This window comes from Zalophus californianus, chromosome 16 (genome assembly GCF_009762305.2).
Source record: "Zalophus californianus isolate mZalCal1 chromosome 16, mZalCal1.pri.v2, whole genome shotgun sequence".
Classification (NCBI taxonomy): Eukaryota; Metazoa; Chordata; class Mammalia; order Carnivora; family Otariidae; genus Zalophus; species Zalophus californianus.
Genome location: NC_045610.1, coordinates 2,921,837 through 2,938,615, shown reverse-complemented (window position 1 = coordinate 2,938,615; position 16,779 = coordinate 2,921,837). Strand labels below are relative to the sequence as shown.

The 16,779-nt window shown below is 59.6% G+C and overlaps 1 protein-coding gene across 1 annotated transcript; it reads right to left on the bottom strand.

The window, feature by feature from the left end:
• Positions 1-376: 376 nt before the first annotated feature.
• GUCY2D (guanylate cyclase 2D, retinal) lies at positions 377-15,534 on the bottom strand. Its single transcript, XM_027624608.2, has 19 exons — positions 14,711-15,534; positions 14,311-14,615; positions 11,519-11,870; positions 11,087-11,171; positions 10,720-10,822; positions 10,207-10,308; positions 8,869-8,949; positions 7,394-7,600; positions 7,157-7,313; positions 6,534-6,683; positions 5,784-5,932; positions 5,153-5,316; positions 4,851-5,043; positions 4,450-4,624; positions 4,060-4,158; positions 3,837-3,931; positions 3,638-3,723; positions 3,420-3,529; positions 377-2,828 (listed from the first exon to the last, which is right to left on the bottom strand). Exons 1-18 carry the CDS (start codon positions 15,447-15,449, stop codon positions 3,436-3,438), a joined length of 3,336 nt encoding a protein of 1,111 aa, XP_027480409.1. The 5' UTR covers positions 15,450-15,534; the 3' UTR covers positions 377-2,828; positions 3,420-3,435.
• Between the last annotated feature and the right edge of the window lie 1,245 nt (positions 15,535-16,779).

Genomic DNA, 16,779 nt, shown 5'->3' with positions numbered 1-16,779 from the left:
TCTTGGGCTCTGGCTCCCCTGGGGCCTGGTCGCAGAAAAGCTCTGCTCCTGTCTTCCTTCCCCTCTCCTGCCTGCGACCCAGGGATGAGGCCACACCACCCTTTTCCAGAGCCTCGGGGCCCCTGGTCTTTTCTAGAAGCCTAAAAAGCCTGAGGCTTCCCTGCTTTGTCCCCTCAGAGCAGACCCCCTGAGCACAGTAGTTGCTGGGGGAGCTGTGGGCCTCAGCTCACCTCCCTCTGCCTCAGCCATTGCTGACACTCACCCCTACCTGAAGCCCTCCCGGGAAGCGCCAGGTTCGAACAACGCAGGGAAAGGGGTGTTCGGACCGTCCAGGCCCAAACGTTCTCACACCGTGGCATGGAAGAAAGCTCGCCTTTATTTCAGCCCTCACCCTCCCAGGACCAGCACCGTGGCACACAGCCTGGCATCCACAGCACACAGTCCAGAAGGTCCCAGTGACCACAGGCCCCCACAATGCAGTGTCATAGATCCCCCAAAGCGGGGTGCCTGGGGCCCACTGCAGCTGGGGATGGGGACCAGGGCCCCGACCCTGAGGAGCAGCAGAGAAAAGGCGCCAAGTGAGCGCCGGGACATGATGTGGAGTTGCAGCTACAGGATGGAAGCAGCAGCAGCTGCAGGAGGGCCCTGCTGGCCATCACAGTCCGGGCTACAGAGCCACCCCAAAGGCGAGGACAGCCCCACGTGGGGCTCCCGGTGCCGGGCGGCCAACAGAGGCAGTGTAAACACATCTGAGGGTGGGGAGAGCCTGACGGCCAAGCCAGGTGCTCTCGGGGCTGGGGCTGCCAGCGTCCCAGGAACCACGGGGGTGAGCAGGTGAAGGGGGCCGGGGGCCAGGGGGAGCGGGGCTCTAGGACAGTGATTGGGCCCAGGAAGGAAGTTTCCACAGAAATGGGGGAGCTGCAGGGACCGGCAGGCAGGGAGGAAGTGTGGGCAGAGAGAGGAGAGCAGGGGGGGAGACAGGGTCGGAGAAGGGAGCAGAGGGGCAGAGAGAAAGAGACTGCGCCTCAACTTTCCCCGCCCTTCTCGCACCGGCTCTGTGAGCTCTGGGCTGGGCCTCCGCTCTCGCTCAACCTCTACAGGCTCCTCCCGGGTCACGTCTGCCCACTCAGGTCTCGGGACAAGGCAGAGGTGAGGGCGGCAAGGGACCTGCTCAGCCCTGCTGCCTCCGCCTCTGCCCCAAACAGGGTTCGGGCCCAAGCTCCTCCTCCTCTAGGACTTGCTGCCCCAGCCTGCCCAGGCTAGTCTTCTTGCGTGTAATCCGGTAATCCCGGGTCAACTCTGCCCGGAGGCTCCGCTGAATCACAGGCCATCCTCACAGGTGGGATGGAAGGAGAGAGAAAGGGTAGAAGTGGGGGATTCTGGGGGTGGGGAGGGGGAGGCCTGGGAAGGGACAGGGGAGTGAGGACTCGGGTCACACTGTCAGGCCCTGTGCCAGCAATGTGGCCTGCCCTCAATCCCCGGGGCCCAAGTACAGAGAAAATCTGAAGAGAGATATTTAAGAACATACATAATTTTTTTTCTAAAAATACTGTGTGCACGCATGTGCGCGCATCCGGGTGGTTTTTTGTTTTTTGTTTTTTTTAAACTTTAACTCATCATCTCCAGACTCCATTTAAAACGTTTTTTTTTTTAATTGCACTAAATTACTCATTCTAGCAGCACCACCTCAAGTAACCAGAAGCTACAAGTGCTGGATTTTAGATTTCTTACTCATTCGTTCTCAGCCCTTAGGAAGGGGGATGGGAGGACCACAGAGCTTGTGGATTTCACAAGCCAGGCCAGACCCGCTCCGGGAGCTCCTGGGATCCCATCAGCAGCTACTCCCCGAGTCCTGAGCTCAAGTGAGGGGCGGGGACCATTAGAAGGGAAGAGCGAAGCCCTAACATTTCTAAACGTAAGCTCAAAACAAAACTACCCCAGAGCCCAGACAAAACAAGTCTCGGGACTGGTTTCTATGAAATCTTAGAGATTCTTAGGATCGCGTGGTGGTGACACGACTCGCCGACGTTCAAGTGCACAGAAACAGTCGGAGGGAGCTCGCTCAAATGCCAATTCTGATTCGCTTCAGGTCTGGGCCCGAGAGTCTGCATTTCCAGCAAGCTCCCAGGTGCTTGCCACCAACCACTCAGGGAAAAGTACGACTCCTTAGGGGTTCTGGCTAGTAAAGGTTTGGTGCAGCCTGTTTCCCTTCCTTTACCCAAAGCCTTGAAGCCGGCTTTTCTCTGCACTTGGGCAAGTCACGGTTGTGCCCAAGGGAGGAGCCAGTTTCTGACTGGGGGCAGGGGGTGGGGTGGGGATGAAGGGAAGGATGCTGGAAGCTAAACAGAGACTAATCCTCAGGCCACCGGACAACTCTGCTCTGGAGGAACAGGCGGTCTCCTCCCCCCACCTCTGGGGTTGGGGCAGCCAATCCCAGACCCTCCTTCCTGGGGCCTGCGGGGGGGGACGGGGGGGGGCTGGAAAGTGGAGAATCCCCACCCCAACCTCTCCTGATGGGCTCAGAGTCACTGGGGCTGGAGGCCGCAAGCCCAGTGGCCCGTATCCCCAGGCCAACCACGCTGACGCCTAGCTGTCAGAGCCGGGGAGTGCGGAAACCACCTAGGCCTCTCCTCATTTCATCATGGAGGGGGACCCCAAGCCCAGAGAGCGCATGAAACTTTCCCGAGGTCACACAGCGGGTTTGCAACCAGCTCCTGTAAAGGCCCAGAATCCTTTGAGGCAGAGCTGGCTAGAAGCCACTGGTTATTAGCCAGACTTTTGGTCACCTATAGCAGCAACTTTCAGGAAAAGGACCTTCCGGAATATTCCTGAGAGAAAGAGGAGTGTGTCAAAGGCAAATCATGAAAAGGGGTCATGGGGGTTCACCTAGGAAGGGGAAGGTCATGGATCAAAGTTTCTTCAAGGAAGGTAGAGGGCAGGGCTTCTGCCCTAACAGAACTCTAGGGACAGCATTCATCTCGTCCTCTGCTGAACGGTGCTCCCTAGAGTTCTGTCTCTTGTGCAGTGTACAGCCTGTGCAGCCTGGCAGGGAGGCCTGGTTAATGCAGTGGAGGGGCGGGGGGGTCAGAGGCGAGGTCTCAGGTCATGTGGACAAGGGATTCTCAAGTCTGGATTCCTGGACCACTCCAGACCTATTGAACCAGAATCCCTGCAGCTGGTGCTTCCCTCCCAGGGAAAATCCCTGGGTTTAGGAACGAGCCTGGGCTCACTTGGTCAGACAGGGATGGGGACAGCCGGCTTGGGCGGGAAGTTCAGCAGGCAGGGCTAGGCCCTAAGGCTGGGGAAGAGGTGCCTGTTCCCCAGAAAGCATTTCCCAGAGGTGGGTATCCCCCCACCCTACCCCACCCCGGAGTCTGAGGGGAGACTGGCAGCTGGGCTTGGGAGCAGAAGGGCAGCACCTGCGCGGGCTGGGCCTCATTTTCCAAAGAACTGGCCCGGTCTCGCCTTCTCCAGCTTCTGTCGCCGATCAAGGGGGATCTCCTGCAGACTGATGCCATGGTTGCTGGCCCTGCGGTAGAGAGGGCAGCAGCTTCAGGGAGGGGGAGTGGGAGGGCAGGGTCAGGCACCGCAGGAGACCTGGAGAAGGAGTGAAGGGGGCAGGAGGCTGGCTCCTCACCCGGGTTGCAGGTCAGGCGGTTTTGGGATGGGCTTGTTGAAGCCGAGTCTGCCCACCAGCCAGTACGTGTCTTCTGCGCCCCTGCCCTGGGGAGACACGGGGGAGGGGAGCACTTAGGGGGCTGGGGTGAGGGCCGGTGGATCTTGAGGTCTGAGTGGAACCCGACCTGGGTCCAGGACGGGGCAGGGCCTAGCCTCACCTTCAGCTCGGTGCGGCCTCGCACCTCAGTCTGGAAGCCCTGGTCCAGAGCGCGGAGAATCTGCACGGTGCTTATGTTCACGTGGATACGGTAAGCTGGGATGACAGGGGGCGCGGGGATTTCGGGACTCCCCTCCCGCGTCCGCCCCACCCCCCCCAGCCGTTCCCCCACTGCTGGGTGAGTCGCCCCCCACCCCAGCCCCGCCCGCCCCCGCCCCACTCACGCAGCCCCGTGGACTCCATGCGCGAGGCGGTGTTGACCGTGTCCCCAAACAGGCAGTACCGCGGCATGGTGAGGCCCACCACGCCCGCCACGCACGGGCCTGCGGAGACGCGCAGGGTGGGTGGCCGGGGCCTGGGCTGTGGCTGGCCGTGCTGGCGGCTCGGGGGGACCTAGCACCTCGGGGGACGCTGGCACCCCATCATCTCTACCAGCTCCCCAAGGCAACACTCTCAAGGGTACCTCTTCATCACAACGGGGTGGCTGGTAGGCAGAGGTGGCTTCCAGACAAGTCCCCCCACCGCCACCCCCCACTCCGTGAGTGGGCGTCCTGTCTCTGGACCGCGGAGACGGGCCCCGGCGGGGCAGACGGGCGCGAGGGCCCGGGAGTTACCCGAGTGCAGGCCGATGCGGATGCGCACGGGCACTTCGGGCATGTGGCGCATTCGGAAGGAGCCCACGGCGCTGAGGATGTCCAGAGCCATGTTGGCGATCTCGGCGGCATGCCGCTGCCCGTTCCGCTGGGGCAGCCCCGAGGCCACCATGTAGGCGTCCCCAATTGTCTCCACCTGAAGGAAGGGATCGTGCGGCTTCAGGACTGAGCACCCCTCTCCCCCAAAGCCATTGTCCGTTGTCGGGGGACCTCAACGGGGGTTAGTGCAGGGATCCGGAGGAGGCTTCCAACCCGGGGAGCTGGCAGAAGGGACAGAGGGCTTCGAAGGACTGGGGCAGGTGGGCTGGGGGCTGGTGAAGCTGAAGGGTGCTTTGGCCCCCCCCCACCCCCGCACACCCCACCTTGTAGACGTCGTGGGAGCCGATGATGGCATCGAAGAGTGTGTAGAGGTCGTTGAGCAGATCCACCACCTCGATGGGCTCGCTCATGGCTGAGATGGTGGTGAAGCCCACGATGTCGCTGAAGTAGAGCGTCACCTCCTCAAAATACTCTGGCTCCACAGGTGTCCCCATCTTCAGGGCCTGGGCCACAGAACTAGGGATCGCGGGTGGCAGGATTACCTGGACACGCCAGGCGGGCTGCATTCCCGCTCTTCCCGCTGCCCTCCCGCCCCCCCCGCCCTCCCCCCCCCAAAGGCACCCACGGAGGCAGCATCTGCGTGAGCAGCCGGTCGGTCTTCTGCTTCTCCAGCTCCAGCTCTTCTGTGCGCTCCCCGATCAGGTCCTCCAGGTTACTGGAGTACTGCTCCAACATCCTCAGCATGGAGTCAATGATGTTCATTTTCCGGCCCTTGTTGATGCCTTTGAACTAGCAGGAGGAAGCTGGTGGGACCTGGGCTGCCGTGACCCTTGTGTGCCACCCCCCCTCCCCGTTCATCTTTTACTCATCAACCACCCCCTACCCCCGGGGGGATGCCAGGCCCTGTGTTTTCACACATTATCAGGAGACAGACGGGAAATGGAGGTTCCCCGAGGTCAGCTACTCTCAGCTAGTAATTGTCAAGGCACTGGAACCAGCCCAGCCTTTGGACTCCCAGGCCAAGGGTCTTTCTGCCACACTGTGCCGAACATTTCTCCCACCGAGAGCTTTGTCTCCCGCTCCAAAGGCCTCGATAGCCTCTGTCCTCACTCTGCCCCCACCTAATCCCAGGCCTCAGACTACCCCTTTGGGAGATAGCCTGGAGATGAGAGATCCTGCTAGTCTGCCTTCTGCAAGCCTCCCCAGGTTGCTGACACGTGGCCAGCGCAGCCCTAGCCCCAATCCCAGTCCCTAACCTGGTCGAAGATGCGGTCCAAGGAGGGCCGAAGTTCTGGCTGCTCTGCCCAGCATTGTTTCATCAGCTGGATGCACTCCATGGGCGCCTGGTCCATGGACACAGAGGGCCGACACAGTGGAGGGGGGCTCCGCACCCTCTGCACCACTTCTGGAGGCATAAGGGGGCCAAGAGAAGCCACCTCTGACTCTGGCCTGACTGCTGAAGCTCAAGATGGGGACACTGGACGGGGGTTCTTTAAATCAGAGCTTCGGTAGGTGGAAAAGTGTGGTGAAGGAGGGGGTTGCTGGAGCAACAAAAGGATTTGAACCCTGGGGGACAGGGGGCAGTGAGAGGTGATAGGCAGAGCCTAACAGCTACTGCACATAAGAAGAGGGAGGGTTGGGGTGATCAAGGTTGGGGTGATCAAGGATCTGAACCAGATCCGACTGCTCTACACCCCCTTCTCCCAACACTGCTCCCTCCCTGGGGACCCTAAGAACCAGAGAGGAGCCTGCTCCCTCAGTTGGAGGAGCAGGTTGGGGCCAGAACGAAGACAGAGGCAACCACTGAAGTCTGCGCGCCTAAGAGCCGCCCCGTCCATCCTGATGCTTGGCTCTCCACTGCCCTGACCCTTCAGACCCACATAAGGGAGGCCCCCATAATTAAGCCTCTGCTCGGGGCTTTCGGGAAAAGAGGCTGGAGCTGGCGAAGCTCTGCCTAACAGCAGGCTGCCTTCCCAGCACAACGGCCCACGCACGGGGCGGCGTACCCTCGGCAGTCAGCTCCAGCATGGCGTAGGGGGCGCTGCGACACACGACCTCCTGCATGATGATGCCCAGGCTGAAGACGTCACCCGCCAGCGTTCCCCTGCGCTCCAGGGCCGGGTCCCGAAGCAGCTCCGGGGCTGTCCATAGCTGGTCTGGGGTCGGGGAAGGGCGCGTGGGCAAGCGGAGGGCCCTGGGGGCGCCGGGGACAGACCCCCACCCTCACCAGAAAGGCCAGGCTCGCACCCACTCACCAACTCCCAGGTTGAGTCTGGCCTCGCTACCTGCAGCTACCCGCCCCCAAGATAAAACTACGAGAAAACCAACGCGGGTCCCAGAGAAAGCGGGGTCCTCACAAATAGGCTCCGCCCTTTAGACCCAGCGGAGCTCAGAGGAGACTCCGCCCTTCAGGCACAAGCCACGCCCCCAGCCAGCCCCCGCCTCCCCAATCACAGAGCCCACCCTTCTCATCTCAGAAGTCACAAGACCTTTTCCGTAGTAGCAGCCACGTCCAGTGGCGGTGGAATGGACAGCATGCGAAGGCGGAGGGAGGGGTGGAGGGACCCTGGAAATAATGGGAATCCTAGGGGATGCGCTTCCGCGCGCGGGGGGCAGCCAGGAATCCTACCCTCCGCGCTGGGAGGCTCCGCTAACACCCTCTGCGCTTCGAGCAGTCGCCCGTGGCCGTGGTCCGTGACTTTGAGCACGAACCTCCCGTCCACCACGCAGTTCCGTGACTTAAGCCGCCCGTGGGCCACGCCTCGATGGTGCAGATACCTCATTCCCTGGAGGGGTGGGAGGGAAGGCGGCCTCAGCCCCGCGGCTCCCTGCCGTGTCCTCCCCTCCACACCCGCACCCCACACACCTTGATGAGGTCCAGGAGGAGGGAGGACTTAAACATCCAGTCCAGCTTGATGTCTCTGTGGGCGAGGAGGTCGTGGAGGGAGCCCCGGGTGCAGTGCTCTGAGACCAGAGCCAGCATGCCTTCCCCCGCGGCCGTCGAGCCACCCGCTCCGCCGCCGAAGAAGAGCCCCAGGTAGAGGGCCACGTTCTCATGCCGGAGCTCCTGGAGCTGGGAGGGAGAAAGTGAACGGGCATTTTCTGCCCTGGAAGCAACGTAAGGAGGAGACCTGTTATTCAGGCCTGTTTCTGAGTGTCCCAACTCGGAAGATGGGATAAGAATGGTGGATAGAAAGGTCCCTGGGGCGTGGAGAGAGGCTTGCTTTCGCAGATCACGTCTCCCCCGCTCAGATGCTTAGCAGGCTTTAGCTTCAAGTTAGGACTGAAAAGACAAACTTGCCCGGGGAACCAGGACCCAGGCAGGTTCCGGTAAGACTTTGAACTGCCTGGCTTTAGGGGGAAACACTCCATGGAGAAGCCCCCGGCACCAGTGCCCTCTCCGTCTGACGTGACAGCCCTTGCAGAGAGAACCAGGAAGAAGCCTCGCTGCTTTCTAAGAAAGCACCAGAAATGGCTGTGCGAGAGATGGCTCAGGGCCGCCTTACTTGGTTCTGTCACTGTGTCAGAAATGTCTGAGACTCCCAGCCTCCCCAGGTTGGGGAAGGAGCAACTGAGCAGTCGAGCTGTGGTCCCAGAGGAGGACAGGGCCCCGCCCCCGCCAATCTGGGCAGCCTGGGAAAACAGGGGCTAGCGGGTGACGGTTGTCCTTCCCAGCTTTCCTTCGGTCCAGTAAGGGGCTTGCTTTCATCTGAGATGCCTGCCATTAAATGGTGATTTAGCCGGTTGACCCTAAGTCACTCTGCAGCTGTGGCCACAGAGCTTCGGTAGAGGCCTCAGGGAAGGAGGCCAGGCCAGGGCTGCATGATGTAAGGACCAGAATGAGCCAGCCTACTGCTTGCCTGCCAGCTTCCCCTTCGCTCAAGCCCTTTTTAACTTTCTGTCATTCACTCAACAAACATTCATTACGTCTCTCTAACGTTCCAGACACCGTGCTGGGTGCCAAACATGCAATGATGGGGCAGGGGAAGCCTTCACTTAGCTTGCAGTCCAGTGACTGAGGCAGATAAGAAATATGCTAGAGGGGCGCCTGGCTGGCTCAGTCGGTGGAGCATCCGACTCTTGATTTCAGCTCAGGTCATGATCTCACGGTCGTGGGATCGAGCCCCAAGTCGGGGAGTCTGCTTGAGATTCTCTCTCTCCCTCTCTCTCTCCCTCTCTCTCTCTGCCCCCCGTCTCTAAAATAAATAAATAAATCTTTAAAAAAATACGCAAGCCCACACTGAACCTACAATGACAAATCATGATAAGCACACCGAAAGAAAGAACTAGTATTATGAAAGAGCGTAGAAATCTGCTTTAGAGAGGAGGACCCACTCTCACCTTGGAGAAGGCTGTCTTGGTTGCTGAGCGGATAGCTATGTGCTGATCCCCGGGAAATTTCTTCAGCCAAACCCAGTCTCCCTGGAGCAAAGATGGGAGTAGTGAACTCAGCTTGCTCGCTTGCTTGCTTGCTTGCTTGCTTGCTTGCTTGCTTGCTTCTTTCTTTTCTTTTGCTTTGTGTGAACTCAGTTTCTTAAAACCCCGCGAGGCGAGGATCCCTAGGGCCCCCACATTTCCACTGGCCCCCTGCCCCAGATCCATCTTCCCTGTGACACAGAGCGCCGGGAGCAAAGGGCTTGAGGTCTGCGGGTCCACTTCGCAGCTGGCCAGGAGGGAGCCCCCCCTTGCATGGCTGTCCTCTCCCCCTCAGATGCACTCACCAACAGCCTTACTAAGCAAGCCATTACCACCACACATGTCACTGAGACCACAGCCCTTGGCACCCTCTGTTGCCATGAGAGAGCACTGTGCTGGGAGTCAGGAGTCTGGGTAGATCAGGCTTTTTATTACAGACAAACTGCGAAGGACAGGCAGTTCCCCTCCAGGCTCTGAGCCGCCCTGTCCTCAGCTGTTGGTGGGGCTGGTTCACGGGGGCACAGGTGATGGGGTAGGAGCCTCTGCATTCTCTGTGTGACCTGACGCTTGGGAGCTCTAAATCTCCATCCCACCCTCCTGATTAGCTCAGTTCCCACAGCTCTCTCTGAGTCCGTTCACGATTTCGCCCCCATCCCACCAAGTTCAGATTGGCTGGCCCATAGTTAAGATCCTAATGCACTTTTGTGACTTTCTTTTTCCCCCTCTAAGGCTTGTTGTTCCTGAGTCTGAGCTGAACTGGGTGGCAATGCTGGGTGGGGCAAAGACTTGGGTCTGTCTTGAGTTGGGGACAGCCCTGTCTGGAAACTCCCCCCAAACAATCCATGTCCTGGAAATGTCCTTTTTGTGACCATGAGACCACATCCCAGGTGCCCCTCTGCCCCAACCTTTCCAAGGAGGCCCATATCCTCCGGTAACCTGAAGTCTTGGATCACTGAGAGGACAGGGCAGGGGATGGCTTCAGCAGGCCACACCAGGCTGCATGGTCCCAGTACATCCTCCCCCCCCCCCCCCCCAGTCAGGCCTCCAGCCTCCGAGCCACTGGGATTAGCCTTTGAGGAGTGCTCATCTGGATAAAGGCTAAGGTGAACTCCTGCGACAGGAAGGATTCCCAGATGTTCCCCTTTGGGGAACCCATGACCTCTTCTTAGAGCCCATTCTGGGCTCCTATCACCATTTCCCGGAGCCTGCAGGATATGACACAACTCCAGGAATAGAGCCGGGCCTGGCCGGGGTAAGGCTCACCTCATAGACACCAATGTTGGAGCTATCCGAGGGCTGGCTGGGGACGCTGCGAATGTCTGACGTGCTGCGGGTGGCCAGACTCGATCGGCTCCCCTGGACCAACTGGAGGGCAGAGATCAATGCAAGGGATCAAAATATACTGTAGGGTTAGAGCCCTGGGTTGAGGTCAGGCTGAGTTCTGGGGATTACAGAGAGGAGGGGAAGAACTCTTTAATTAGGGAAGGTGATAATGACATTACTTCCCAATTGCACTGCACTTTACAGTTTACAAAACAAACAAGTTGGTTTTCTCAGAGCTTCACTCTGCCCCAGGAAAGCAGCCGGGACAGGAGCTCTTACTCTCATTGCACACCCCCAGAACTCAGACCTGAGAGGGAGCCAGGCCAGAAAGGAGGCCTTCCCCGGTGGGGGCTGACGTGAGGGCTGGCACAGGCAGGGGAACAGATATACAGGGAAGGACGCTTGGAGAGCGGGCTCCCTGCCAGAGATCCCTTGCCTCCCTGCTTCCCCCACCTTTCGCGTGCTGCCCCCTGGCGGGTGGAGAAAGGTGATATCGTCCAGAGTCAGTATGATCTTGTTGGGGCCAGAGACCATTTGGATGTGAAGTAGCCGATGCCTGGGAGGGAAAGGATGTCATCTGCTCAAAGGGGACCAAAGTCCATGAGAGGAGGCAGGTAGGGGATAGTGTTGGCTCAGGGGAGAGCAGCCATCCCCAAACCAAGCATCTTCTGGCCGGCCACCGCTTGGGGCACCGCCTCTCCCCCAATCCTCCCTTTTTCCACTCTTGAGCGGGCTCAGCCTGCTGTCCTTGCTGCCCAGATGCAATTCGGGGAGATGGAGAGCCAAGCTCGTCTCCTACCCGCCTCACTCCCATACTCACCTCACATAATGGGCCAGGAAGGCCCCCATCAGCCCCATCCCAACCACCAGGAGGAAGCCGATAAAGATGAGGCGGGGCTCCACTCCTGGAGAGGCAGTGAGAGAAGGAACACTGAGGGTTCCGCGGCCAGGGGGAGGCGCCCTCTCTATCGAGGTATGCAGTCATGTCAAATCCGGGAGGCTCTAGCAAAGGTGGACGGGAGCCCAGAACGAGGTCTAAGGAAAGGCTATGGGTTCTGCGGAGGGGAGCCTCTGGGAATGCTAGAAAAGTTCCAAGAGGGCTTTGGGGGCTTGGCAAGAGAAAGGGTCCGCACAGGCCAGGGGTCTGAGGAGGACCTGGAAGGAGTTACAGGGCGAGAGTTCACTCTCTTTCACCAGTTTGTGGAGGGTCCGCGCTGACCGTCCCAGTGGGGGCTGGGGTGCTCGCCCTCACCTCCGTTGCAGATGATGTCTGGCTCGAACCAGCACGAGGGGTCTGGCCCAGGTGCTCCTCCCCCTCTAGGGAAATGCACCGGGGTCCCAGCTGAGCGGAGGGAGCCCCGGGTGGGGTCCAGCATGTAGGTGGCGAAGAGCTGATCCCCCGCCGCATCCGTGTCCAGCAGCACGAACGGGGGCTCCTTGGCTCCTCCCAGGGCCCCGCAGAAGCCGGGCACCTGGGCATCCTGCATGTGGCGGGCCACCGCCTCTGCGGACACCCAGCCGCCCCCTGCGGCCGCCCGCGCCCGCGCCACGCCCCCCGCCAGCAGGAAGACCGCGTCGTAGATGGTGCCGAAGAGTGGGGACACCTGCGGAAGGAGAGGATGGGCTCAGGGTTTGGGGTCACCGCCCACACACAGACGCGGGCTGAGACCCACCCAGCCCTTCACTGCTTCTTTCAAGCCCTCAAGCCCCGCGTGTATAGACTTCACACCTCCTTAGTGCTTCCCGGTGTCCCTGGGTGCTCTCTCCTCCTCTCTCCCCATTGGCTCGCTCTCTCCTTCTCTCTCTTCCCATTGGCTCTCTCCTCCTCTCTCCCCATTGGCTTACTCTCTCCTTTTCTCTTTTCCCATTGGCTCTCTCCTCCTCTCTCTCCATTAGCTTACTCTCTCCTTCTCTCTTTTCCCATTGGCTCTCTCCTCCTCTCTCCCCATTGGCTCGCTCTCTCCTTCTCTCTCTTCCCATTGGCTCTCTCCTCCTCTCTCCCCATTGGCTTACTCTCTCCTTCTCTCTTTTCCCATTGGCTCTCTCCTCCTCTCTCCCCATTGGCTCTCTTCTCGCCCCTCTTCCTCGCTGACCTTCCCTCTTTTCACGGTTCTTAGGCACTTCTCACCGCTGGTTATCCCTACTCTCCATCACCAATAGCTCCTCTCTCCCCTTTCCTGTTGGTTACCCTGCTTATATTTTTCATATCATTACCTCTCATTCACCTAAAAGCGTCCTTTCCTATCTTTTGGTTGGCTTCTCTCTTCTATTTTTCCTTCTTTTCTTCCCCCAAGGCTATCACCACATTTCATCGAACTCATTTTTCCCAGTTCCCATCTCTCCCAGTGCCAGGCACTGTGTAAAGTAATAGGTGATACTGAGATCTTGATAAGATAAAGTCCCTGTCCCGAGGAATCTTTCTTCTAGTTGGGGAGACAGACACCGAGGCTAAGGCAGTGCCATGGGTGAGGGTAGGGGGGAGGAGAAGGCTTCCAGAAGAAGTGACCATCCTTCAGAGGATGAGTCAGAATTATCCGGGGGAGGGGAGGGGCAGGAGAGAGGGAAGAGCACACCCCACAGCACAGAGGCAAAAGAGAAGAGCACATTTAGGAAACCCAAAGTAGCACTGTCTGGTTGAAGTTCAAGGAAAATGGAAGAGAGAGGAAGACAAGACACCTGGTCAGCCATCTGAAGAGACCTGCATCTATTCAGGGTGAGAGAAGCCCCCGGCAGGCTCTGAACAGGGGTGTGACACAGTGAGACTTGTCCGATTTCTGAAGTTTGAACTGATTGTTGGGTGGAGAAAGGCCCGGGGCAGGTAAGCATTGAAGCAGAGACCATTTGGCAGATTCTGTTTCAGAGATTTAGATCAGAGAGGCTGTGGCCTGAACCAGGGCAGTGGCGGTGGGAATGGAGAAAGTGGATGGATTCAAATGACTTTTGCCCAGTAAAACTGATAAGACTTGATGTCTGGATGTGTGTGTGTGTGTGTGTGTGTGTGTGTGTGCGCGCGTGCGCACGTATGTGTCAGGGGAAAGATGAGAGGAATCAAGGGTGATTTCCAGGGGCCTCATAGGAAGCTAGGCGGAAGGTTGTGCCAGTTAGGGAGAACTGAAGATGCTTTTTCATCACTTCATCCACCTGCCCTGCACCCCATTTCACCACTGTGACTAACTGACTCTTTTTCTCCTCTTGTTATTGACTCTTCTCCTCCTTTCTCCATTGGCTACCCCAAATCCTCTTGGAGGAGACTAGGGGTGTTGGGGGGATATCTCACAGCCATCTCTCAAGTTCAACCCTTTGATTAGGGCCTTTGTGGTGGTTAATTTACTGCGCACTGACATCTAAACTCCCTTCTATGTTAGTGGTTTCCAGCCCCCCCCCCCCCTTTCTATGACTGGTATGGAGTTAGATGGTCTGAACCGGGATTCTGGAATCTCAGGGAATCCTGGGTGTTAGCTGGTTGTCGGGAGTACCCTGTGGATCTCAATGATCATGGGAGCTCCTGGCTCCACCTAGAGATCTTTCTGCCCCTCACAAGTTGTCAGGGCTCTCAAAAAGTTATGACCCCCAGATGAAGCCCCAGAAGAAACACTTCTAAACTGGGCATGGAGATTGGAGCTGCATCCTTCCTCCTTCCTGTTCTCTTAAGAACACCAGCAGTGTGTTATAGACTTGCTGGAGGCGGGTTTACTTTAAAGCAGACTGCCAGGCATGGCAGGGTAGACTTCACTAGGTTCTACTGATTGGAACTGGGCCTGAGAGGTCTCCGTGCCTACACTCCGGAAGCAATCCCAGTACACTAAGATACCCCCAGCAAGAGCGGAGCCTTCACATTAGCCGGGAAACTTCAGAACAGGTGGGGCCGCTAGTTAGGCTCTCCCTACTGGCGCCACCCTCCTGTCTCCCACTGACTCCATCTTCTGATTCCACTGACCCTGTCTGTCAACTTCCCATTGCTGCCATCCCCCTTTCCCTTCTCCAGCATCTCCTGCTCTCTTCCCCAGCTCTCCTCCCCTCTTCCCTCCTCCCTGGTCCCTCTACCTGCTCCAGATTGAGGTCAGAGGGCAACTCCTGGTGCTCCTGGGCCCTGCTCAGGCTGTCCATCACGCTGCCTCCCGGGGGACAGTGACGCGTGAGGGTGAGCACTGCATCGTGGGCCCTACGAAGCTGTGAGCTGTTGGCGAGCGCGGCCAAGGCCTCCGGGCCCGGGGACAAGGCGTAGTGGAGCGTGTCGAAGGGCAGGAAGACCAGGGAGCCATCGGCCAGGCCCAGCTCTTCTGCCGCCTGCAGTAAGCAGCGCTGCTCCTCGCCGCCCAGCAACACCGAATGCATCACCATGATCACTGCTGCGGACCGACCGACGGAGACTGCGGCTCACTGCGGCGCCCGGCTGCCCGCCGGCGGCGTTGCCCCCCTCCCCGCACCCTGCAGGGGAGCCTACCACTGACTCTGGGCCCGTCCTGGACCCTCCTCAGGGCCTCCCGGGCTCCCGACAGGTCCGAGGGCTCCATGGTGGTCACCAGGGCCACGGGCAGACCCCGGGCCCTGAGCGCGGCGGACAGCGCGCGGCCCGCCTCCACCCACAGGTCCTGCGGCGCGGTGACCAGGGCCACGCGCGCCCAGCGGAAGGCGCGGAGGAGAGCGTAGAGGGCGTCCGCCGCGGGCGTCCCGGCAGGGGCCGTCGTGCCCGCCGCCCGCGTCCCGGGGCAGCCCCAGGGCACCAGCGCCACGCCCGCCTCTTGGGCCAGGAGCTCGGCGGGCCGGCAGGCTGCGGGGTTCACCGGCCCCACGAGGCCCGAGACGCGGCCCAGCGCGGAGGACACCGCCCCCAGGGAGCCCGGCGTCCGGCACGGCTCTGGCAGCAGCGTGACCTCGAAGCGGGGGCTGCCTTCCAGCGCCGGGTCGCGGTTCAGGCGGGCGGCGGCCAGGCGGGCGGCCAGGTCCGGGCGTGCGCGGGCGAAGATAGGGTCGCAGGCCCAGGGGCCCAGCACCCCCACTGTGAAGACGGCCGAGAGGACCGAGGGCGGCAGGAGAAGCAGCAGCAGCAGGAGCCGGAGCCGGGGCCGGGGCCGGGGCCAGGGCAGGGCCCGGGGGACGCGGAGCAGCGATGGAGCCCGCGGCGCGCGGGCGCAGAGCCCGGGGTCCCGAAGCGCACCCGCAAGGAGGGCGCACGCGCGCATCGCCGGCTTCTGGGAGCAGAAGCGGAGCCGGATGAGCGGACGAGACCCCCAGAACCCTCGTAGGGCTCTCTCCGCGATCCCCCCCAACCCCACAGTTTCTCAAAGCCCAACTAACCCGGGACATGGATTCATTTCCACAGCACCCCCCTCCCGGGCTCGGACGACTCTATGAGGGTCAAGGGCTTAGCCTGGAAGCCCACCGCACCCCCACTCCCAAACCTCTGCTTCTCCTGCTGCCTGTTCCCCTCTTGCCTGCCCCCCCCCCCGCCCCAGAGCCATCAGGGGTCAGTAGAGACACGTCCATGCCCTCCTCAGATCCATCTGGGGCAGAAGGGACCCGAATCCCTGCGGAGGGGCCTTTGCCACTCACCGGAAAGTCCGGGGCTCGGGCCCAGGCCCCGGGTGAGGGGTCACAGGGCAGATCCCCCTTCTGACGCCCTCCCACAGGTCTCCTCTGCCAGCCCGGCCCAGGGCGGGGGGTGTGGGAACAGCTGTCCCCAGCCCTTAATCTCCCCAAGCTGATTAGGGTCCCTTAATCAGGCAGGGAGGAGTTGGTGGAGGATGAGCCTCCCTGGAGTGGGATGTATCCTGGCCCCCAGGCGACCAGCGGACTCTCTCCTCCGTGCCTCTCAACCTCGGGGCCGACACCCAACATGAAAGCAGCCAGCCATTTTCAAGCTGCTGCCACCTTAACCCTGCTCAGCCTGGGAAGCAGTAAGATGAGCCCATGGGTGATCAGTTTCGCGGGGTGGGGGTGGGCATCCCTCAGGCTCATTCCCTCCAATCATCTATCATCTCTTTCCACTTTTGGCCTCCAAGTTCAAGCCCCATCCCTTGGCCGGCAAAGTCCATATAAGACCAAACCCAAACCAGTCTGATATCTGTCTTTCTTCTCTCATCTGCCCACACTTAATTCTCTGATTTTCACTTCTCCATGCCTAGAAACCTGGCCCTTGGGCCTTGGGAAGGCAGAACCCCAGGAAATAATGGCAAGAGCTCTGGCCTGGGCCGGGCCTGGATTCAAATTCCTTCTTCCTGGCTTCTTGACCTTGGGAAAGTTGCTTAATCCCTCCGAAGGTTGTTGTGAAAAGTACCTGTGATAATGAATATAGTGCCTGGACGACAAAGATGATTAAGACAAATTTAAAGGAGAATGTGTTGGAAGACTTGCTCTACCACATATCAAGATTTATTACAAAGGGTATTGGTGCAGGAATAAACAAGTAGACCGATGGAACAGAATAAAGAACACTGGGACAAACCCAGCAAAAATGGAAATCTGAGGCATGAAAAAGTGGATGTTTCTTACCAGTGGGGAAAGGATGAGTTT

Coding starts and splice junctions, on each gene's coding strand:
- GUCY2D (XM_027624608.2), bottom strand. CDS start 15,449: ATGCGCGCGTGCGCCCTCCTTGCGGGTGCGCTTCGGGACCCCGGGCTC. Junction 6,684..7,156: donor GGAGCCTCCCAGCGCGGAGG/GTAGGATTCCTG, acceptor CCCCGACCCCAG/ACCAGCTATGGACAGCCCCG. Junction 5,044..5,152: donor CTCACGCAGATGCTGCCTCC/GTGGGTGCCTTT, acceptor CGCGATCCCTAG/TTCTGTGGCCCAGGCCCTGA.